General features: G+C 36.4%; 1 protein-coding gene across 1 annotated transcript in view; it reads left to right on the forward strand.

Annotated features, from left to right (window-relative positions):
* The window catches only part of FARSB (phenylalanyl-tRNA synthetase subunit beta), a 72,973-nt gene that overhangs the window by 27,805 nt on the left and 21,204 nt on the right, over nt 1-23,964 (forward strand). Inside the window, exons 11-15 of the mRNA XM_051983464.1 lie at nt 3,170-3,231; nt 3,477-3,684; nt 4,127-4,207; nt 6,279-6,371; nt 7,834-7,951. Coding sequence (XP_051839424.1) covers nt 3,170-3,231; nt 3,477-3,684; nt 4,127-4,207; nt 6,279-6,371; nt 7,834-7,951 — 562 coding nt within the window. The remainder of the gene's footprint in view (nt 1-3,169; nt 3,232-3,476; nt 3,685-4,126; nt 4,208-6,278; nt 6,372-7,833; nt 7,952-23,964) is intronic.

The following is a 23,964-nucleotide window of genomic DNA, read 5'->3' on the forward strand; positions in this document are numbered from 1 at the left end:
TCTTAAAATATATATTATATAACTTGATGTTTAATCTAAGAGATGGGTTTTTTTTAAAAGCTATGTAGTACTCAGATGTTAACACAAATGTAGTATTAAACATTCAGAAGGAAGTAGAAAAATACATTTTAAAATTTGGTTCATTTTTTTCTTAATATTGCTATTTATTTTGGAATAATTAACCTTTAAAAAGCCCTTAAATTTAACTTGTTACTTATATACAGGTGAAATAGCATGATTTTTCCAAATGATATATTTGCACTTTTTTTCCTCTGAGGCAATTGGGGTTAAGTGACTTGCCTAAGTCATACAGTCAGGAAGTCTTAAGTGTCTGAGGTCACATTTGAACTCAGGTCCTCCTGACTTCAGGACTGGTGCTCTATTCACGACGCCAGTGGTTCTCAAAGTCTGGTCCAGAGCATCCTGGGAATCTCTGAAATCCTTTCAGAGAATCTACAAATTCATAATTAGTTTTTATTTTTAATGTGATCAATATCTATAACTATAAACCTCATAAACAAAAATTCTTTGGACAGATCCTCAGTCATTTTTAATAGGATAAAGATATGAGTTGGATGCTCAGCCTGATCATAAAATTGAGTACACTGATAGTCCGGGTAGAGAAAGAACAAAGATGAGTCCTAGGTTAAGGTCTAGGAGTATATTGGATATGGGTAAAGGTGTTCAAATTGTGAGGGCGATGGAAAGGGCTAGAATATTGAGAAAAAAATTTGAGGACCACTGCACTATGCCACCTAGCTGCCCTTGCTTTTTTTTTTAAACAATTATTTTTAAATATATATTTGTGATGATAAGTATATATAGAGAGAAACCTTTTCTGTAGAAGAAGTAGAATCTTAGAAAGTCATTCAGTCCATTCTTCTACATTGAACCAAAATTTTGAAATGTAGTGTCCTAGCTTATGTTCATGTAGAGCTTTTATGTTTATGTTCAAATTAGAAATTTGAAAGGGATTCAGAAACTGCTCAAGGGTTTGCTCTCTTGCCTAAGGGAGAAGGGGAAACATAAGCTTTTAAATCTCCCCTTTTCCTTCCTTTCTTAGCAGAATGTGCCACTGAGTGTCTTGTCAGGTGTCTTCTTGACAGCTGTCCACTGGCAGCACCCATTGAGGGTAGACTGAATCATGGCCTCAGTGTGATGGGTTGCCCAGCCTCTCAGACAGCACCTGAGGAGTGTTTTGTGGTCTGGCAGACAGCTCTGATGGAGTGCCTGGTATTGAAGGAAAAGCATCCCTTTAGGACAGGAGTTCTTAATGTCTTTTGGGTAATGAAATGGTTTGGAATTCTGGGGAAAGGAAGGCTATCTATGGATCCCTTCTCATAAGAATGTTTCTAAATGCAAAAAATAAAATGCAGAATTACAGAGGTAGTCAGTTGTATTGAAGTAATTATCAGGCTGTTTTTGGTTTTTTAATTTTTTTCCCCCCAAAACATCACAGACCCCTGATCTGATTAGTAAGCCTTTCTTTAGGCAAAACAGAAGTGCTAGGAACAAGAACCTTTTAGCCCTTCAGTGCAGGACACCAGACTGGTCTTTTCCCATGGTACCACAGGAAGAGGCAGATGGAGGAGTGAGGGGAAAATATACTTAAATTTATACCTAGTCACCCAGAGAATATTTTGAAGGCACAAATAGTAATGATGGAGAAATAGGCCCATTCCACAACTGAAAACTTAAAACTAACATTTTTTAAAATTGTTTTAGGCAATGAGCTTACTAAGTAGTTGTTGTTATAAATAAGTAAGTGGTGACTGTGGTGACTTTAGACTATTAATGGACTTTTTAAAATTGGGTAGCAGTATAGCACGGGGAAGAAGAAGACAATAGACATTTATGAAATATCTACTATATGCCAGGCACTTTACCATGTTATCTCTTGTGATCCTCACAACAACTCAGCCAGGTGATTTGTATTCCATTTTATAGCAGAGAAGACTGAGACAGACAGAAATTAAGTGACTTATATAAGTTTCAATGGCAATTAAGTGCCTGAAGCCTGCTTTAAATTCTGCTCTTCCTGACTCCAGGCCCAGTGCTCTACCCACTGTTCTACTTACCCGCCTCATAAGTGAGAGCCCAACATATGGTCAGAGTGCTTGGTTTGAAATCTCCCTCAGAGAATTACCATCTGTGTGACCCTAGCAAGACATTTAGCTTCTCAGAGCTTCAATTTCTCCTCTTTGTAAAATGAAACAACATATAATATTTGTACAGTATTTCTCAAAGGATTATCAACAGAAAAGAACTTTGCAATCCTTAAAGAATTCTGTAAATGTGTGAATTTTTAATAACTAGTGCTTAGCACACTTTTGATATTCTGTCACTACATTTCATTCTTTGGTTTTTGAATTTCTTACATCTATGGTCATTGAGTAGTAGGCCACCTGAACTTGAGAAGAATTCTGGGAATAAAATAAAAATAATGTTATCTTTAGTGTGGTTTTCTTTTCACAGTAATTTGACTTGTCAGACGAGGCTTGCCAAAAATCTCAAATCTTAAAGACTCTCTCTCTCCCACTTTTCCTCCCCTCTTAGTGCCTTCTTTTTATTAGCATATTTCTTCTCACTCTAGCTAACTCTGATTAATCTGCTAAACTCCTCCATGGATTTAGGCTGCCAGTCAATAGCATACTTAGGCCTCATCACTTATTCCTTTAATGAATTCTTCCAAACTTTTCCTTGCTAACCTTATTGTACTCCCATGCCTTTCATATTTACCAATTCCTGGTGCCTATTTTACCTGTAAATTCTGTAACCTCTTTTCCTAAATAAACCTACCTTTTGGTTTAAAAAAAAACAAAAACACCCCAAATAGGAAAGACTAGTTAAGTCTTCAGAAAACATTGCTCATTGTTTTATTCTGTATTCAGAAGTTTGCTTAAGGGAATCTTTGTAATATTGCATGTGATTTTATTAGTAAATAATATATTCATAGATCTGTCAAGGAATCTTTTTAAATTATTTTTTTATATGAAGTATAATGTTCTGAAATTCTGATCTAATCCTAATTCATTTGCTTTAAAAAAAAATCCATCTAAGATGGTGATGAAATTTTTAAAAAAGGATTAGGAAGTTTTGAAATCTTCATTTTAATGTAGAATGATTTAATTTTCTTGTATGTTTTATAAAATCTTTCCTTTCTCCATAGGAATTAGCTTACCGAAAGGAGATGGTGAAAGCTGATTTAATTAACAAGCAAGTTGGAATCAGGTATGCTATGGAAAACTCATTCATATTCATTTAAAGGACATCCAAGAATGAAGAGCAAATTATATTTTACCTTATCTCAGGGAATCTTTAGGGAAAGGCCTTCCAATCCATCTGGAATATAATACAAATATTGTCTCTTATTTTAGAATAAATTCTTAAGGAAACTTGTCATGTCACCTTTTTTTCCCCCAAAATGTAATAAGGCTTTAAAAAAATATAATGAAATTTTCATTTTCTTATTTCAGTGAAACTCCAGCAAGTCTTGCAAAGCTTCTGACTAGGATGTATTTAAAGTCAGAAGTCATAGGGGATGGGAACCAGATAGAGATTGAAATCCCTCCAACCAGAGCTGACATTATCCATGCCTGTGATATTGTAGAAGATGCAGCTATTGCTTATGGTTATAACAACATTCAGATGACTATGCCGAAAACGTACACCATAGCTAATCAAGTAAGATTGCACCCTTAAATAAACACCCCTTATTGTTAGTAACTGACTATTGAATGCCAGGAGGGCTTTGGGAAAAACAGAGCATAAGAATTAAACTGTATTTTGACATGCTTTGCTATGAGAAGCATTTGCAGTGGATAGGATACAAAACAGATGCCCAACTGATTAGAGCAAGTTGGAGACCTATGATGGCGAGTTCTTTGAAAAAAGACAGGTTTCAGGCTTGGATCTCTTGCTGACTCCCTCACGGGGAAACTCATTTTCTCAAGTTGGGTCCAAAGACAGACACTGTGTGTTTGTATGTGAGTGGTCGTGTGCTGATCAGCAGAGGAAAAAGCTTTATTCCAATATGATATGCCCTTTCTGATATGTGCAAAAAAAAATTAAGAAAAATGGAAACTTTTTTGAGGTTAAATAGTAAGAATATGAATTTATCTTGTAGTTACCTTTGAATAAGCTTACTGAACTCCTGAGGTATGACTTGGCAGCGGCGGGATTCACTGAAGCTCTTACCTTTGCTCTGGTATGTCTCACTGGTTAGTGTTTTCTGATGGCTACCTTTTTGAAATTTTGAGCATTAAATATGTATTTCGATATTTTATCAGTGTCAAATGAATATAAGTTATGTACAACACTCTTGGCAAGTCAGCATCTGTGAATGTCACTGGAATAACTTACCTCTCTGTAGGAAATGGTGGAATGTAAATGGGATTTCTTGCTGATTCTCTGCTGTAAGCAGAAAAGGCTAAACTAGAACTACATCTCATATGTTAAGTTCTCGCACTCTCTAGTTCCACGAAAAGATCATGGGCTCATTATGGATTTCACAACTAAATTACCTTAGCATTTTCTAGTCTGGATTTCATCATGGCAATGCCCACTAGATGCCGCCCTAGTTAAGGACTTGACAACTGTTCTGCATTATTACCTACTTTTGGGGATTTGGATGCATCTTCAGACATTTGCTTTGAGTTCAGAAGTTAACATGAAAGACTTGAATGAGGAAGTAGATTATTTACAGAATTAGATGGAACAAAACAGGTTGACCATTTAAAAATATATCTGACTTCCCTCACTTTTCTGTAAAGCTTTCTGTGTTGCCTCCTTCTAGGCCATGGGTTTTCAGATAAATTACACCCTAACAGAAATTGTGGGGGAAGAGAGACCCACTCAGCTTCTCATATCTGAATCTCTAGCTTGTTTTTTTTAAATGATATATCATCAAATGAATCATTTACCTTATGGAATATGCTAAGGAAGCTTCATTTTTTCAGTCCTTAGATTTCATCAGCTTATCCTGATGTGGGAGAGGGTAGGCAGGTCCTACAGAGGTATTTCAGTCATACATTACAAATTTGGATCAACCCTCTTCCTAATGTATACAACTGTGACTTTTGAATAATCTGTGCATAGCAATAGGTTGTGAAGGAGCTTGGTTCCCAAGACTCTTCTCTGGTTCCATGGGTACAATTGCCTTTTATTTCACATTTGACTAAGGATGCAATGGCCAGAACAAATGGCAGATGGTTATTTAATCTCAATAAATAGATTTAATGAGAATATTTAAATTTCCCTATTAAATAAAATATAAACAGCATCCCACTCGGGGAACTTTGACAGTGCAGTGAGCAATATCTCCTACCTCTGTTTATTAGAGATGAATATATAAGAAGAATGCTACAGTCATTTCAAAATTAGGGCTAGATTCCTTCTGCTAGGAGGTTAGCATTTATATTTGCAGTAAATATTGCTTACTCCTACTGGTAAATAATTTGATGTCACTTTCAGTCTCAAATTGAAACCCTTTTTTGAATGGCATTGTACCTATCTCAACACTCTTCATTAAGATATCATATGGGATATATATACATACATATATATATATAGTACTTATCTCAATGCTCTTTACTGAGATATCATATGGATATATATATATATAATAGATATCTCAACACTCTTTCCTAAGAGATCATATGGAGATTTTATATATATATATTTATTTAGATTTATATGGAGATATATAAATACACTCAGAGGATTATGTATTTAGTGCTGGAAGGGATTGTAGACACCATCTTGTCCAAGCGCCCTAATTTTAAAGATGAAGAAACTGACATCCATAGAGTTTAAATGACTTTATCCAAAGTCACATAAGTCAGAAGTGGCAGATCCTGGATTGAAACTCAGATACTCTGAACCAAATCTAGCATAGTTTACACTGTGTCATGCTGCCTCTCTATGAGGGAGTCTGAGGCGTGACCTTAATAGTGCTCTGAGCACATTGCTATAGGAGGGAAGAAATGAGAATGGAAAAGTAGGGTAAAAGCTAGAGTATAGCACCTGGCAGCATCTCCATAACGTAAAGTGCTTGGTTTTGTATGTTGGCAAGAAAGTACAAGAACCATAACAAATAGCATCTGCCTCAAACTATTTTTATGGATACTGAGAGGCCATTTTTAGCACATTGACTTGAACATAGCATAAAAATGCCTTACTTAGAAGAGGATTGTAAGGTGACTTACAGAGATTATACCATCTTTATTTTAAGTTTAGCCATTTCTATGATAATCAGTTCCAAACGTGTTGTTTCTTAGTGCTCACAAGAGGATATTGCTGATAAACTTGGCATGGATATTTCTGCAACAAAAGCAGTTCACATAGCCAACCCCAAGACAGCAGAATTTCAGGTAAGAATTTTGATGGCTAAGCACTTTCCTGAATTCCATGAGGCTAGTGGTTCATGTGTACACTCATAAAAAGGGAGAGTGTAACCTGCCCTGTAGGATTTTCTGTATCTTGAAATGAAGTAGGATGCCATCCCAGTGCTTTTCTTAAAAGACCAAAACCTTCTTGTTGACTTCTTAGTTACCAAAGCTTAGTTTGTGTCTGCATATAAATCATCTGGTAAATACCATATACAGATAAAATAATACAGACAAACTCTTCCTAATGTATATAGGTGTGACTTTTGAATAATCTGTGCATAGCAATAGGTCGTGAAGGAGCTTGGTACCCAAGACTCTGTCTCTGCTTCCATGGGTATAATTGCCTTTTATTTCACATTTGACTAAGGATACAATGGCCAGAACAAATGCCTTCATTTTGAGCAGATGTTTAAGGTTATAAAGGATGCATTTTCTTAATGCAGATATGGACATATAGAGAGTTAACAAGTTAGTGAAGCCCAAATATACTCTTACAGATTTCACAATTCCTATTCTTGCTGATGAAGCCAGATGTGTTTGCTCTATTCTATTCAGAATGTGTTTTCCCAGTGAACCTATTATAAATAGTGGTTTATGTAATTAAAGTGCTAACTTTTATACTAATACTTACTTTTAAAAACAGTTGGCTAACATAGTAGTTGCAACTGATAGTATAGTTAGCTTTTAGTTCTAATATAATTTTCAATTCCTTAACAAAAAGGAAAGGATATTTTAATATCACTCCTTTGGAAATCTGACTGGCTACTGTATTTAATTTAAGTTCCTTTGTCTCCTTATAGGTTATTGTTTTAACTCTGCTTTCTTCGCTTTAAATTCATACAGATCTTCCCATGTTTCTCTGAATTTTTCATGTTTGTCTTATTCTTAGTGATATAGTAACATTCCAGGATATTCTCATACCACAATTTGTGTAGTCATTCCCCAGTTGATGGCCATCTATTTTGTTTCTAGTTCTTTGCTCTCACAAAAAGTGCTGCTGTGAATGTTTGTGTATGCATAGGACCTTTCTTTCTGTTCTTAGGACATTTATTAAGCTGTGGAATCAGATTGGTTTTTAATGTGCTTTTTTTTTTCCTCCTGAGGCAATTGGGGTTAAGTGACTTGCCCAGGGTCACACAGCTAGAAAGTGTTAAGTGTCTGAGGGCAGATTTGAACTCGAGTCAGGAGAACCTGACTTCAGGGCTGGTGTTCTATCCACTATGCCACCTCTGCCTTTTTTTTTTTTTTTTTTTTTTAACTTCTAGTAACAGTTGTTTTAAAACTATAGTGTTGCTAGAGAGACTTTATTGCACACTAAGAATTTGAACAGTAATAAATTAAAATGAAAAATAAAATTTAGCCAATCCAAAAATAGTGAGGGGAAGTGGTATTTTTTGAAGTCAATTTAAGTTTCACAGACACAAGTTTATACTTGACATTGCAGGTAGCTCGTACAACGCTTCTTCCGGGGCTCCTGAAGACAATTGCTGCTAATAGGAAGATGCCCTTACCTTTGAGACTGTTTGAAATTTCTGACATTGTATTAAAAGATCCCAGTAGAGGTAAGAACTTTTTTCAATACTGATTCTTTTTATTTAAAAGAACTTGCAAGGAAAAATAAGTAATGATACTAGAAAAATTGGCTTATTAAAATCTTACTCTAACAGTGTAATCTCTAGGGGGCAAGAATCCTTAATCTAGGGTCTGTGAATTTGCTTACTTAGTATTTTGAAAGCTCTATGTCAATATAATTGGGTTTCATTTGAATCCCACATATTTTATTTTATGCATCTAAAACCATTATTCTGAGAACGGATCCACAGGATTTATTAGACTGCCAGAAGGGTTCATAAAACCAAGAATCCCTGTTCTAGGCATTGAACATTTTCTTTTATATTCTATGGTTATATTCATATTCTTTTTACTTATAATGCTTGTCATTCTCACTCAGAAATGGCAACAATAATTGCATTCACAGTTAGAGTGTGTGCTATATCAGGTTTTGCTTATTTGTGCATGGTTTGGTAATTATGAGGGCAGGGATTGTCACTTGGTACTTTGTGTGACATTTGGCTCACAGTGGGTGCTTAATAAATATATAGCGTTTTTAGTAGGTACCTGTACCAAGTTGCTAGTGAAATCTGTTCCAGACAAATGCCCCGGGCACTCTTTGGTGATTGTTTCAAGCTGTATATCCCTCAGTATGCAGCGCCTCCAAATGATTAAGCCACTGCCAACGTTTCCTAGGATCCCTGGAACTAACAATTTAAATCCCAGTATTGTTTAATCAGCCATTCATCCTTTCAGACTCTGTGTGTGTGTGTGTGTGTGTGTGTATGTGTGTTAGAAAAGCTTGCAGAAAGAGATGTTTTATTTAATATCATCCATGTTTATTTGACATTACTTGTGTTCACTTAAAGAGAGCCAAACCTGAATGCTGTGCATCTCCAGGAAAAGGTGCCCATTATTATAATAATGTTATCTGTAGGTGGAATATACATAGCAGGTTTACCATATTGGACTAGCTTACTCTTATAATCCAAAATGCAGCCCAACAAACCAACATCTTGGATTTGTATAGTGCTTTCTATATTTCTAAATGCTTTCAAGTACATTTACTTTTTTAATCCTCTCAAAAACATTAGGAGAAAAGCAAAGGAAATATTCCTATCCTCAGCTGAAATTTTGCCCGAGACTTGGAGGTAAAGCCACTTTCTAAGGGCTGTTGAGTTACTCCTGCAATACCGGTTCCCCTTCCTAGCTGAGTGGATGCAAACTCGTATTTTATATTACCCATAGCAAAAGGTGCTATGTGGAGGAAATGAGCATGATGCTTTGATAGAATTCAGGGAAAACCTTGGGAATCTTGCTTCTCATTCTTAACTAATGCTTTGTGTGGTCATGGGCGGGTCATTCAATGTCTCTAAATTGAGGATAAAATTATTTATCTTATAACACAATTGTGAGGTTCAAATGAGTTACCTTGGAATGGTATGTACATATTTGGGTGGTGATGTAATATATTCCATAGCCAAATGTAAATGATTTTGAATTGTTTGTGGCACTGTGCTTCTCCATTAGGGCAGATCAGTCATCTTGAGACTTTTTTGATTGTGCCCTCCATTGTCAAAAAATATTTTGAGCACACACTTATAATCTTGTCCATTTGTTAATTTACAAGTTACATATTTGTACTACTCTATTGATAATTATGCATAGTATAAAACTTAAAAATAGGAATGAAAAAAGATTAGGTAAAGACTTCTATTTGATCCTGCAGTCAGTCGGGAGCACCTGACTAGACTTTGCGGAGGTAGAAGAATGCTTGTCAGCGATGCTCAGAGAAATCCCTCTGGCAGCTGTGTGGAGGAAGCATCCACCGGTTTGGAAGCTACTGCAGCAGTCCTATGGAGGTGTACTAGAGAGAAGGTGACATGCTGAGGATGGGGTAAAGTTAAAAACTGCAAATTGGTGTGTCTACAGAGTGAGGGGGTGAGCCAGAGACAGCCTGGAGGTTGTAGAACTTGGGTAACCAGAAGGATAGTTTGTCATCAGAAGTAATGGGAAGTTTGGAAAAGAGAAGGTTGGGGGAAAGGTAACATTACGAGTCATCTCATCGGTAAACTTGCCTCTTCTCCATTTGCTTTCCAAAATATGTTTTGTTGAGGGTGATACCAACAGTGAATCTGCATGCATTGAGCTAGGAGTAGAATTTAGGTTCCAGGCCTGACTAACTGTGGTCCCAGGGAAAATTGTCAGCCTCTTTAAGTTCAAGCTTTATATAAGATGAAGATAAGGATCTTCGCTCTACTTAGCTCAGTGTTATTGTGAGGAAAAAAATGAATGTATATGAATGCATTTAAAAATGGAGAAGACACCCTACAAATTCAAATTACTGTTACCTGATTTTAGTTAGATTGTGTGCTGAGTCATAAGAATAAGCCCGCTTAACAGAGACCTGCCATTTATATTCTACTTACAGATAATGTTATTGATAATAATAATGAGCAACTCATTCCTGGACCTCCTTACTCATTTTATGTGACTTATCCCTTGTCTCTCAATAGGAGAGGCAGGGCTTTTTGCCGTCTCTGCCCCAGAATAGAGAACTTGCTCTTGGAGGGAACTTTCAGTAGCCACTGAAAGTGATCTGGGTGAAGGAAGTAGGGGTGCTGGAAGAGGAAGGGAAAAGATGCCTGCTGCTTTGACTGCTTGGGTATTGTTAGGTTTTAACCTCCCCAAGGAAGTTTGGGCCTTGCATGGCAGAGGGGAAAGAGAGTGGGAAAATATTGGAGGATTAGGAAAAATACAATTGTGATGGAGACAAGCCCCATGATTGGCTCTTATGAGCACAAGGAAATGATTTTATACCTGCCTTAGAACCAAGTTATTGCTGACCAGAGGCCCTAAGCTCCCATTTTGAAGGTTACTGACATAGATTATTGAAAATTCACACTATGCCCAGTGCAGATTTTCCTATTAAGATTGATTTTATTCATTACTGAATATTTACATCAAAGTATTTTATTAGGATCATTCTCTAAGCTCTAGAAGTTGAAGTTTGGTATTTTTTTTGGTCTAGAAATACAAAAATATATCATAATTAAAGTCGATTCACATAAAAATTTCAGACCTAATGTTAAACTCTTCCCCATCCCCTTTTTTCCTTCAACTTTTTATTTCAGAAGAAAAATTCAAAGCACTTAAGTGACAAGTTGTTTAAGAAAATAGGTGGGGTGCTTTCTTGAGAGATTCCCTCCTTTTTTCCAAGTGAACTCAGCATGTTTATTTTTACTAACAAAGGTGCCAATTTCTCAGGCCAATGGTCATACTTATTTTTAGTTGCCTTTCGCTCTACCAATTGATGAGATATCTGTTAAAAATAAAACCCAGCTTAACAATAGACAAATGAGAAAGCATCTTGCTAGTCGAAATGGAAGCCTCTTTAAGAGAGAAATAAAAAATATTTTTATAAGAAGTCAAATATCCAGCCTATTAGTTTGAATTTCAAGTTTAGTGTTTGACTGGGGGTTTTTAATTTGTTCCTTTTCTAGCCTTTTTAATTGCAAACCCAATTCATTGACCTTCTCTTTCTCTATTTTATACAAATAGGCCTCTAGAGATATGAAATTTCCCCTTATTACCGCTTTGGCTGCATCCCATACATTTTGGTATGATGTCTCATTATTATCGTTTTCTTGGGTGAAGTTATTAATTATGTCTATGATTTGCTGTTTTACCCAATCATTCTTTAGTATGAGATTATTTAGTTTCCAATTATTTTTTGGTCTACTTCCCCCTGGTTTTTTGTTGAATGTAATTTTCATTGCATCGTGGTCTGAAAAGGATGCATTTACTATTTCTGCCTTACTGCATTTGATTTTGAGGTTTTTATGCCCTAATATATGGTCAATTTTTGTATAGGTTCCATGAACTGCTGAAAAGAAAGTGTATTCCTTTCTGTCTCCATTACATTTTCTCCAGAGATCTATCATATCTAGCTTTTCTAGTATTCTGTTTACCTCTTTGACTTCTTTCTTATTTATTTTCTGGTTTGATTTATCTAATTCTGAGAGTGCAAGGTTAAGATCTCCCACTATTATAGTTTTACTGTCTATTTCTTCTTGCAGCTCTCTTAGTTTCTCTTTTAAGAATTTAGATGCTACCCCACTTGGTGCATATATGTTTAATATAGATAGTGCTTCATTATCCATGCTACCCTTTAGCAAGATGTAGTGTCCTTCCTTATCTCTTTTAATTAGGTCAATTTTTGCTTTAGCTTGATCTGAGATCAGGATGGCTACCCCTGCTTTTTTGACTTCACCTGAAGCATAGTAAATTTTGCTCCAACCTTTTACCTTTAACCTGCATGTATCTCCCCGCTTCAGGTGTGTTTCCTGTAAACAACATATTGTAGGATTCTGGCTTTTAATCCATTCTGCTAACCGCTTCCTCTTTATGGGGGAGTTTACCCCGTTCACATTTATGGTTAGAATGACCAATTCTGTATTACTTGCCATCTTGTTAACCCCGATTTATGCTTTCCTCCCTTCTTTCCCCTTTCCCCCCTTCCAAGTATTAAGCTTGTGAGCACCCCTTGCTTCTCACAGCCCTCCCTTTTTAGTGTCCCTCCCCCCGCCTTAGAGTTCCTCCCCCTATCTTACCCCTTTCCCTCCCAGTTCCCGTATTCCCTTCCGCTTAGTTTATTCCTTCCCTTTCCACTTTTCCCTTCTCACTTTTCAATGAGATGGAGAAGTTTCACCATAGATTGAATATGTCTTAAGATTTTTCACTTAAAGCCAATTCTGAAGGCAGTAAGATACCCACTATATTCATCCCCCTCCATTCTTTCTCTCAGATATAATAGGTTTCCTATGCCTCTTCATGAGATGTACTACCCCCACTTTACCCTTTTTCTGGTACAATGTCCTTTCCACATCAATTTCTAGAACAAGGTATACATGTATTCTTTATACATCTATATAGTCAAAATATAGTTCCCAAGATTAATCTTTACCTTTTTAGATTTCTCTTGAGTTCTATATTTGTAGATCAAACTTTTTGTTAAGTTCTGGTTTTTTCATCAGAAATAGATGAAATTCGCTTACTTCGTTGAATGTCCATCTTCTTCCCTGGAAAAAGATGCTCATTCTCGCTGGGTAAGTTATTTTTGGTTGCATACCAAGTTCCTTAGCCTTTCGGAATATCATATTCCAGGCCCTTCGATCTTTTAATGTGGATGCTGCCAGATCCTGGGTGATCCTTATTGTGGCTCCTTGATACTTGAATTGGGTTTTTCTAGCCGCTTGCAATATTTTTTCTTTCATCTGAGGGTTCTGGCATTTGGCCACTATATTCCTTGGTGTTTTGATTTTAGGATCCCTTTCAGTGGGTGATCGATGAATCCTTTCAATGTTTATTTTTTCCTCTGTTCCTATGACTTCTGGGCAGTTCTCTTTGATAATTTCCTGGAAGACAATGTCCAGGCTCTTTTTTTCATCATGTTTTTCTGGGAGTCCAATGATTCTCAGATTGTCTCTCCTGGATCTGTTTTCCAGGTCTGTTGTCTTCCCCAGAAGGTATTTCACATTTTTCTCCATTGTTTGATTTTTTTGGATTTGCTTGACTGATTCTTCTTGTCTCCTCGAGTCATTCAATTCCACCTGTTCAATTCTGATTTTCAGTGAAGTATTCTCTTCACTCACTTTTTTAAAATCTTTCTCTAATTGTCCAATAGAGTTCTTTTGTTCTGTGGAATTTTTTTCCATTTCGCCAATTTTGTTTTTTAGAGAGCTGTTTTCTGTTTCCAGTTCACTAATCCTATTTTTCAAGGATTTTACTTCTTTATCCACTCTCTCTTTAACTGACTTCTCCAGGCTCTTTTCCCACTTTTCTTCTAGCTCCCTTGTGAGAGCCTTTTTAATCACTTCTATGAGGTTCATCTGTGCTGAGGAACAGACGCTCTCCTCCTTTGGGGAATCACCTGGGGACTGTCTGTTTTTAGTCTCCTCAGGATTTAGAGTCTGCTCTCTATCTGTATAGAAGCTGTCAAGGGTTAAAGTCCTCTTCAGCTTCTTGCTCATTCTGTCTATTAATCAGAGACAAACTAGCAAAGAAAAACAGAAAAAACTGGAGTCTTTCTTTGGGGGAGGGGCTGGGTGTGTTATCGAGCTTCCTCTACAGACTGCAGGGGGCAGCAGTGAGGCACTAGCAGGACTGTGCTGCGCCTGCGCTCTGAGATCCCAAAGCGTGCTGAGTCACTGGGGGGGGGGGGGGGGGGGGGGCGGCCAGGTCCTGAGAGACTCCAGCTGTTTGCGGTTGTGTTCTTCAGCCCCGGTGTTTTTAGCTTCTCTGCTGGGCTGTTGACTTGCTGCAGGTTCCAAACCTGTAGCGAAGCTCTCCCCGCAGAGACGGCTACGATCACTCCCCACCCCCTCTCCAGTCTGCTCCCGTGCTCTCACTGCCGCTGCCCGCCGCCTGCGCCCGATCTAAAACCGCCCCAGCCCTCCAGTAAAGACAGACCTTTCTTGGCGGATCTCAAGGATGGCTTCTCTTGGTAACTATTTGTGGGTTTTTTTCAGTCAAGCATTGATTCAGAGGCTTGTAATGAAGTGGATAGTGAGAGAAAGCGCGGAGCTTATGCAACTGTGAGCCTCCTCTCCGCCATCTTAACCAGAAGTCCCAGCCTATTAGTTTGATGTTTAAAGCAAGGGTTGTGGGTGTGGGGAGTGTCGGGAAGATTGAGGGATCATTTATTGATAAATTGGAGACTTTTTTATGGGAAGCAGAAAAATTTAGGTTTCTATTATAAATGCAACTTTCTAAAGAAAGTATATCTGAATTCCACAATTAATTTGGCAAGTATTAAAATTTGTTATGAGTGCATATGCTACTGCTTGTTTTCATGTAGCTAATGAAGTTCCTTGAGAGACTTTTTCAGAAGCTTAAGTAAATCTTTGTGCTTTCCTGTTTGACATGCCAGTTCAGTGATAAATAATTGAGTATGATCTAAGAGTAAACCACACACTTTATATCCCCTCACCTTACATTTGCTTCACCTTCATTCTATATTAGGGAGCTGCTTGAAGTCTGACACTTCATTTATAAAGAAAACTGACTAATTCCGTGTATGATTAGGCTCTAATTGATTTTAGTCCTTTACCATATGTAAAATTGTGCAAAAGAATAATAATAACTAATTTTTTTGTTATTAAATAAAATTCTACTTATTAACATTTTGAAAGTAATTTTTAGGTCATGGGGAGGAGAAGATCTTGAAGCATTGGAATCAATTCAGACCTTATTGATACTTCTCTTTGAGTCTTTAAGCCCTTTCTAATCTGATCCCTTCCTACCTTTTCAGTTTTCTTCTACTTTGCTCCCTTCCATATGTTCTATGGACCAGTGATGCTGGCCTTTTTTTCTTTCTAAAACATGTTACTCAATTTCCCAACTCTTGGGGTGTTTTCACTGGCCATCCCCTCACATGTAGAGTCTCTTCCTCCTCATCTCTCTATTTCCTTTAAGTCTTAGCTAAAATCCATCTTCTGCAAGAAACCTTTCCTGTCTCCCTTAATGCTGGTGTTTTGTTTGTACATAAATGTTTGCATGTAGTTTCCCCTGTTAGAGTGTACATTCCTTGGAAAGAGAGAATGTTTTTGCCTTTGTTTTTATCTCTAATGCTTAGCACAATGTCTGCCACATAGTAAATACTTAAATTCTTGTTGATGACTTGGGGAAAATGACTGAGAGAGCATTTACCATTACAGACCTATGTAACTACTTTCTCTACATAAAAATGTTAATGAATATCATCTCCTTAAGCATCAAGGGCATAAGATATATCCATAGTGGACCACATCTTTTGTCATAATAAAATTGACTGGGAAACACAGAGAATGCAAGATTACCAATATACTCATTTCTAAAATAACCACTCCTTTAAAGTTTTTTTCAACAAAGTGTTTTGTACTTATATATGAAAAATTTTCAAGATACTTTAAAGGACACAACAGAGAGAATCTTTAAAATCATTCTGTGATCATTAACATCAGGAGAGGAATAAATGAATGAGATGTCTGCTCTTCAGAGGTGTTTGCCACTCTCATGGAGAGCTCCAGCAAGAAGGATGCTCCTGTTTGGGGGAGGGTTTGCGTAGGGGGAATTTCAGGTTGCATCACGTTCCAGAACATTGCTGGGTCTTCTGGAAGAAAAAAGAAGTCAAGTTTCTCTTAACCATTCATATTAGGAAAACTAAGGGGAATATCTGTTGTTGAATTATGACACGGTTACCTGGCTCACCCTAAGAGCTTGTCCATTAGTGTATACATCTTGTGAAGACCGTGTGTAAACATCCAGTTGGACCCAGAATTAAAAAGGAGGAAATGAATCCAAACTTCTCCCAGAAAGACAATCCCATCTTTTTAATATTACTTATATTCCGCCAGTGTTACTGTTTTGCCAGAGATTTAAAAATGACTGGCACTGAGAGGACAGTGAAGAAGGTATAAGCAAGCTGCAGCATGTAACGGATAAGGAGCCTTGAAGGAAAACCAGATTTAACTATGTATACACGAAATGCATAGTCAGAAAAAATCCAGACTGTTCACATGACAAGAGTGAGGGATAATTAGTGAACAGCCCCTAGGAGCCACTGGTGTTCTCATGATGTCAGGGAGAAAGATTTCTGGCTTACTGAGGGGGACCGGACAACGGGAGGATACAGACATGGGTTGCCCAGGCATGAAGGGGCTGTTGTTGGAGAAAACGTGCATTGTTGAGAGCAAAAATCTATTTAACTGTGGAGCTTTAGCCTTATTTGAACAGGGTAAAAATGAACACAGCTAGTTTCTTATCATTGGTTTTGCTCTTAAACAGTGCTAGTAATTAAGCTAGCTTTTTAAAATTAAAAAGCAATATGCTTTTATTCACAGATATAGTTCTGAGTCATACTTGGGGATTAGTGTTAGGTTGATTCTCTAGCCATCTTATGATAAGCATCAGCAAATAAATTCCTTAAAATTTCCCTCATTCAACCCATTTGTTTTCCTGATTATTCGCTGACACTTCCAAGTGATTTTGTACCTTCACCTAGCCAGGGACCCCTCTGATGTCCTGTCGGGGTTAGTTTCTAGAGTGTGTTCCCCAAGGGGCCACCACTTTCATTTTGGATCTTGGAATGTGCAGTTATCAAGAATAATGCCCACATTGCTTTTGCTGAGGCTGTTGCCATAGCTTGGTTTTGACTCAGGGGCTAAGCTGTTTTTTTCCCCTCCTAATGGGCACTGTAAGATATATGGAAATTTTGTTCTTGGATCCAGAAGTTGAATGCAGGCTTTCACTCCAAGGCAAATTTGTCTCCCTTTATGAAATGGGAAAGCCAACATAGCTTTTACTCTAGTTGACCAAATAGGACTAAACTGTGAATTACTCATTGGTTTCACTCCTTAAATACATCTGTTTAACTTGTTGGGTATCTAAAATATTTAAAGCATAAACAAAGTGATAAGCAAGTTACTTAGAGGTTGGGATTTGTGAATTGCTAGATAATATACCCAGAAAACCAAGCCATTTTTGAAGTCAATCATGACAGCTCTTCATTAGATTAACGCAGACTGAGCTTGATGATCTCAGTTCTTTCCTTGATGGGCAGTAAGACTGCCAACATATCCAAAATCTGACATAAATGGTGAGAGAAAACACTTGACTGAGGTGAGGCTATTTAAGCTGAGAGGAAGGAAAACATTTTCTGGCTTTGTAACATATTGGTTACAGACATTAATTAGATTTCAAATCTAAATTGTTCAATGATTGTCCGGTTGTTGGGTTGGTTTCTCCCCTAACCCTCAAACCTTAATAATAGGAAACTTATAAGTCTCAGGAAATATACCATATACACCTCAGTTTATTATTTTTTTTATTGTAGCTTTTTATTTACAAGTTATATGCATGGGTAATTTTTCAGCATTGACAATTGCAAAACCTTTTCCAACTTTTCCCCTCCTTCTCCCCACTCCCTCCCCCAGATGGCAGGTTGACCAATACATGCTAAATATATTAAAGTCTAAATTAAATACAATATATGTATATATGTCCAAACAATTATTTTGCTGCACAAAAAGAATCAGACTTTGAAGTAGTATATAATTAGCCTGTGAAGGAAATAAAAAATGCAAGCGGACAAAAATAGAGGGATTGGGAATTCTATGTAGTGGTTCATAATCTTCTCCTAGAATTCTTTTGCTGGTACACCTCAGTCTTGAAATTTGGGTTTTAAATTATTTTTATTATGCTAAATACTCAGCAGAGCCCTAAATTGATTCCTTTTAAAATTTTTTGGTTATCCTTATTGTTCCTCTTAGACACAGCCACTCCGTACTCCTTTTCTCTACCCATACCATTCCTATGAGGCTTCTGGAAAGTAGTACCATGTTCATAGAACTTGATCCTTTTCCTCAGCCCTCAAACCCTCTTTTCATTTTTAGTTTTTGAGTCCTGTTCTCTTAAAACTTTTCATAAATGATGACAGGAATCATAGAATTTAGAGTAAATCTTCAGAGACCTTGCAACTGGAAGGATTGTTAGTGAAAACTCTTTGATGTAACATAGACTTCTTGTCTTTGGAAAGACAGTGAGAAAACTAGTTAAAAAACAGTCATCATGAAGACAAAATACTTGTCTTGAGCAGGACAGCACAAAGATTGGAATACCAAACAATGGGAAAAGATAATTTTTACTGAAGAAACTCACTTTTTCTTCCAAGGCTAGACCAAAACTGTTGTCTGAAGTCCAGGTGATCTTCTAAGATTTAGGCATTTTTATCAGATTATACACTTCCTGCCCAAAGAAGTTTAAAGGCTACTTCCTCCCTCCCTCCCTCCCTCCCTTCCTTCTTACTTAGCTATTTACCTGTCTCTGGCCTAGAATTCATGCTTTCATTGAAGTAATGTTGGATTCTAATAAATATATCCATATTCAGAGAAATAGAATTCTTCTACAATTTTAGAAATTCTCAAATAGAGATATAATTCCATCATGCCATATGTCACAAAAGGTTAAGAGAGTTACCTAAAAGGTGAAGATAAAAGTGCTTCAGCTCTTTTAAACATAATTGAAAAACCTCATAATGGCATAATGAAGGCTAGACTTGGAAAAGACTTTTCATCAAGATGCACTTAATATCGAGAGTGATAAAAATATAGTTGAATGTAGAAGAATCAAAAGAATATCTATAACATTTTAAGAACTTGGTGCCAAATCGTATATGCTAATTGATGACAGAAAAGAGAGGACTGACTGCAAAATAAGACTTTTTAAAGTTGTAAAAATGTATAAGGCTTATTGTTTAAGTCAGTAAATTTAGTTATTTTATTTTGCCCTGATTAATTTGCACACCAGTGTAAGTTTTTTTGGCTACCCCATTATTTTGCTAACTCATGTTGTCCATTTCATGGATGTGGAACTCCAGACCACTTTTCTGCTCTTTGCTCTAATTGTGTATTTATTAGTAACCCTGCCTTTATTATACCTTGTCAGAAATGCTCACCTGTGATATTCATAGAATATAAATAAATTAAATAGTCCTTTGCTTATGTGTTTTTAATGTGTGTAATCCATCTATTTGTGTGACTTCTTTAAGATTATAAATTCCTAGAGAGCAAGTACCAGATATATGGGTTGTTGTTTTTTAAATATAGTTTTTGAACAACAAGGGTATCAAATGCTCTCTGATGATACTAGTGATTTACTTTGGCTTTCTACTTCTAAGAATTATGCATCAATTCTTTAGACAATAAGCAACAAATGAAAGATTGTTCAGAGTTCACATGTGGAATGCAATTTTCTAAAGATGCCTTATATTGTCAGCCTGGCTTGATTTAATTTCACTATTTCTTTTTTTTTTTTTTTTTTTTTTTTTTTTTGGCATGCAGAATTTCCAATTAATAATATAAAAAAGATGGGTGTAAAGAACATTAACATTAACAGTATGTGGAGTAGCATCCTGCATTCGTTTGTCTGTGTGATGGCATCTTAACTGTATAGATACATCATTTTTATAAAGACAGTTATTTTTACTGTATTTGGTTCCACATTGTTAAGCTCTACTAACGTGACCAAAACATCCTCTGTCATGCATTGAATATTGTAATTTAAAAAACAGATTAAATTCATGCCAGGTTTACTTTAGCTAAATAAAAATGAACCCGTGAGAATATAATTTTCTCATTCATGTATTTAAAAGGTCATAGATTTTTTTTTTCATATCTGTTATTCCCCAACTTTTCATCTTTGTTCAATTATATTGCCTATAATTTTGAGGGTTATAGAGAGTTAAAAGCATCTTTAATTCCATTCTTAGTACAGATTTCCTTTGGTTTTATTAAAGTTTAAATTAATTGCAATTTCTTTTTAAGACTATTGGGCTATATTTTCCTTTTTAAAAAATTATTTTTATTTTTCTTCAGTTATATGTAAAAATATATTTTTTTGTTAATGTACATTCGTTTTTTACATGTTTCCATTATATATCATGTGAGGAAAAAAAAGTCAAAACAAAAGGAAAAAACCATGAGAAGAAAAAGATGAAAATAGTATGTGTTGATCTACATTTAGTCTCCATAGTTCTCTTTCTGGATGCAGATGGCATTTTCTATCCAAAGTTTATTGGGATTGCCTTGGATTACTGAACCACTGAGAAGAACTAAATCTTTCATAGTGATCATTGCACGATCCTGCTGTTGCTTGTGTACAGTGTTTTCCTGGTTCTGCTGGCTTCATTCAGCATCAGCTCTTATAAATCCCTCCAGGCCTTTCTAAAACCATCATTTTTTTGTAGAGGAATAATATCCCATTATTTTCATATAACCCTAACTTATTCAGCCATTCCCCAAATGATGGGCATCCACTCAGTTTCCAGTTCCTTGCCACCACATAATTTTGCACATGTGAGTCCTTTTCCCTCCTTTAAGATCTCTTTGGGATACAGATCCATTATGACACTACTGGATCAAAAATATATATACACAGTTTGATAGTTGGGCTATATTTTTAGAAAGTAGTTGCTACACAAGGCTCCTACAGTACTAATCAGTTTATCCCTTGATCGAACTCTGCCGAAGAATGATGAATATTGAAATACCATGTGTAACCCTTTTGATCAAGATATGTATCTTTGCTTCCCCAAATCAAATAAAATATATGATGAAATAGTTTCCAGAGTTTAAGTGATAAGTTGTGGATATTTCCTAAGCAGGAATAAGCTATTAAACTCCATTCTGTCCTCCTGGTATTCAAGGCTGAGACTAGCATACTAGCGTTTTGATTTCCTTTGAAGCATATAAAAGTCGAATGCAGGTAAAAAAAATTCCTTTGATCTCTGCTTTTCTAGCCTATGACGCCATGGCTTTTTTCTATTAGTGGATCTTTCCGGGGGGAGGTGGAAAAAGGGGGAAGCAGGGTAGATCTGGGATTCTATCAGCTAGAGAGTTCTTGTTCTGGATACTCTCTCCACTGACGCACATCACACCTTCAGCTCATTCGTAATTTACAGTCTTAAAAATTGTCCAAGGACACTGAGAGGTTCGTTGGGGGGGATCAGAAATAGGGCGTAAGCTGGAACACTTCGAATTTCGAGGACAGCCTGGGAGTCCCCGTGACAAGTTGCTTGCTCATCTAGTTGTCAGTTTGGGGTGAGATAGGATCTGCCTGAGCAGGTGCCCGTTTTCAATCTTGGAATTAGTCTACTTTCGGGGCAAAGCTTTCCCTGACTCCGTTACTTTATTTGGGCGGACTCTTTGCCAGCTGTCTGTCTTTGGGGTGTTCAGAGCTGCCTCCTCTCCAGGCAGTGCTTTGAAGTCTGTGAAATGCATGTGTAATTTAGGCTGCCATATTTGGCAGTCCTGTTTTAAAAGCAGAATTGTTTGATGGCGTGACACGAGGAAGAAGGGGCCTGCTAACTGAGCTAGAAAGAATGGAGACATTTCCATCTGATCCAAAAAGTCCAAACAGTTCTGAAGAGTTTCCTGTGATGTAATATGTTCTCAGTATCAAACACTAGAAAATAGGGGTTTTACCTCGCTGATTCTCAAGGGGGGAAGGATTTGTAGGAGATCTAAGGCCTCGGGGTCTTTTGGTTGGTTTGTTTTTAATTTCACTGACAATAAAAGAAACATGTAAAACTGGAATACAAATAAGTAATCTAGATGGAGATTCTTGCAGCACTGGAAGTCACTAAAACTGGGTGATTCGAGCCCCTTTTTACCCAAAGTTGGGATGATACCTCTTTGACAAGTGTCAATGTATTTTTACAATTAAATAGGTGGGAAATGTAGTTGATGAGAATGAAATGGTTCTTATTATGTATGGTTCCTTGAGATAGATGGCCTCCAAACTCAGTAAAAAACATTTCCAAATTCAGCCCATTTCTTTGATAATCTTTATGACTGTGTTGTACCTTATTCCAAGTTAAATGTTGTTTACTTTAACTGCAAAAAAAAAAAAAAATAGTCTTGAATTCAAAGTGTCATTGATTGTGTGTGAGGTATCATTTAGGTAATTTGGAGATCTTAGAGAGATTAGAAAAGCAAAGGTTACCAAAATAATGCTTCCTGTTTGTAATGCTAAGTCCTTTTAGTACTTGTTGTGATGCCCTCTCCTAGCAAAAATGGAACTACAAAGTGTTTTCAGTACATGTCTGTGTTAAAGTAGAAGCATGTGACCCCCCAAAATGGGTAACACATGGTGAAGATACCCAGAAGCAAGTCAGAAATATGAAAGAGAAAACTGAGTTCTGTTTTATTCTATTCTTTTAGTTTTAGCAATTAGACTCTTCATTTTGTAATACACATGTAGTTGCTTTCATGAACTTTTGTGCTCATAAACGTTTTAATATAAAACTCTAGTGAAAATCATAGACTTCATACTAGACTTGTTTCCATGGTAATAACAGCACCCTATTTACTTGTCCACATGGGGCATCTCTTGTGCTCATTAATAACATAAAAGAAGGGGGTAAATTCTTATACTGGTTCATTCTTTGTAATATCTATATGTGTTAAATTTGATGCTGATTTCAAAAAGAACTTAATCTCTTGACTTACAAAACAGGTTAGACAGTCATAGTTATTGACTTGAGTTTAAACTATGATCTAAGATTTAGGTTTAAAAAGAGTATATTGCCCTGGTCTTTTTTTTACCAGACACATCTTTTTACTTTTAAAATGCATTTACTTATGCATTTTGTCCTGAATCAGTTGTTTCTGGGAGGAAAAAAAAAAAAAAAACTTTCCCCCTAAATCAAACACTACCTTGTAACAAAGAGAAACTATTAAGTACTGTCATCTGCTCCATTGTATCTGATAGCATATATAGTTTCTCCCCTACCTTCTTGTCAGGAGAGTGGTTCAGATCATTTAAATGCAAATCTTGGTTGGGTATTAAGAATATAGCCTTTAAATAAACTAAGCATATCCACATTTATGCACATGTATTTATATGTCAATATTGGTCATATATATGTCAATGTGGTAATACTAGTTGCTTAATGCTTATGCTCAATTAAATGCTTAATATTCCTAAATAGATATTTACTGGTAGCTATCCAAGTTCTATAGTTTTTGCATTTTCTTTTATGGTATAGTATAGTATTTGCAAGGGAAGCTAGATAGCACAGTGGATAGAATGCTGTGCTGGAGTCAGGAAGACTCATCTTCACAAGTTCAAATCTGGAACTCTGGCTTCAAACATGTACTAGCTGGGTGACCCCAAGCAAGTCACTTAACCCTCTTTGTCTCAGTTTCCTCATCTGTAAAATGAGCTGGAGAAGGAAATGGCAGATCACTCCAGTATCTTTGCCCCCCAAACTGGGGGACATAAATTGAATGGGGAGACACAATTGAAATGACAGCATCATAGTAATTACAAAATCTTCAACTGTATCTAATACCTATTATTTATACTTGATGAATATAGGAGGTGAGTATATAGTAATAGAAAGTAGACTAAGAAAAAAAAGTATGAGTAAAGTTCAAAATAATTTCTAAAGTAAAGGTGCAGGTAACCTCTTGATAAAGAAGAA

This window comes from Antechinus flavipes, chromosome 3 (assembly GCF_016432865.1).
Source record: "Antechinus flavipes isolate AdamAnt ecotype Samford, QLD, Australia chromosome 3, AdamAnt_v2, whole genome shotgun sequence".
NCBI lineage: Eukaryota > Metazoa > Chordata > Mammalia > Dasyuromorphia > Dasyuridae > Antechinus > Antechinus flavipes.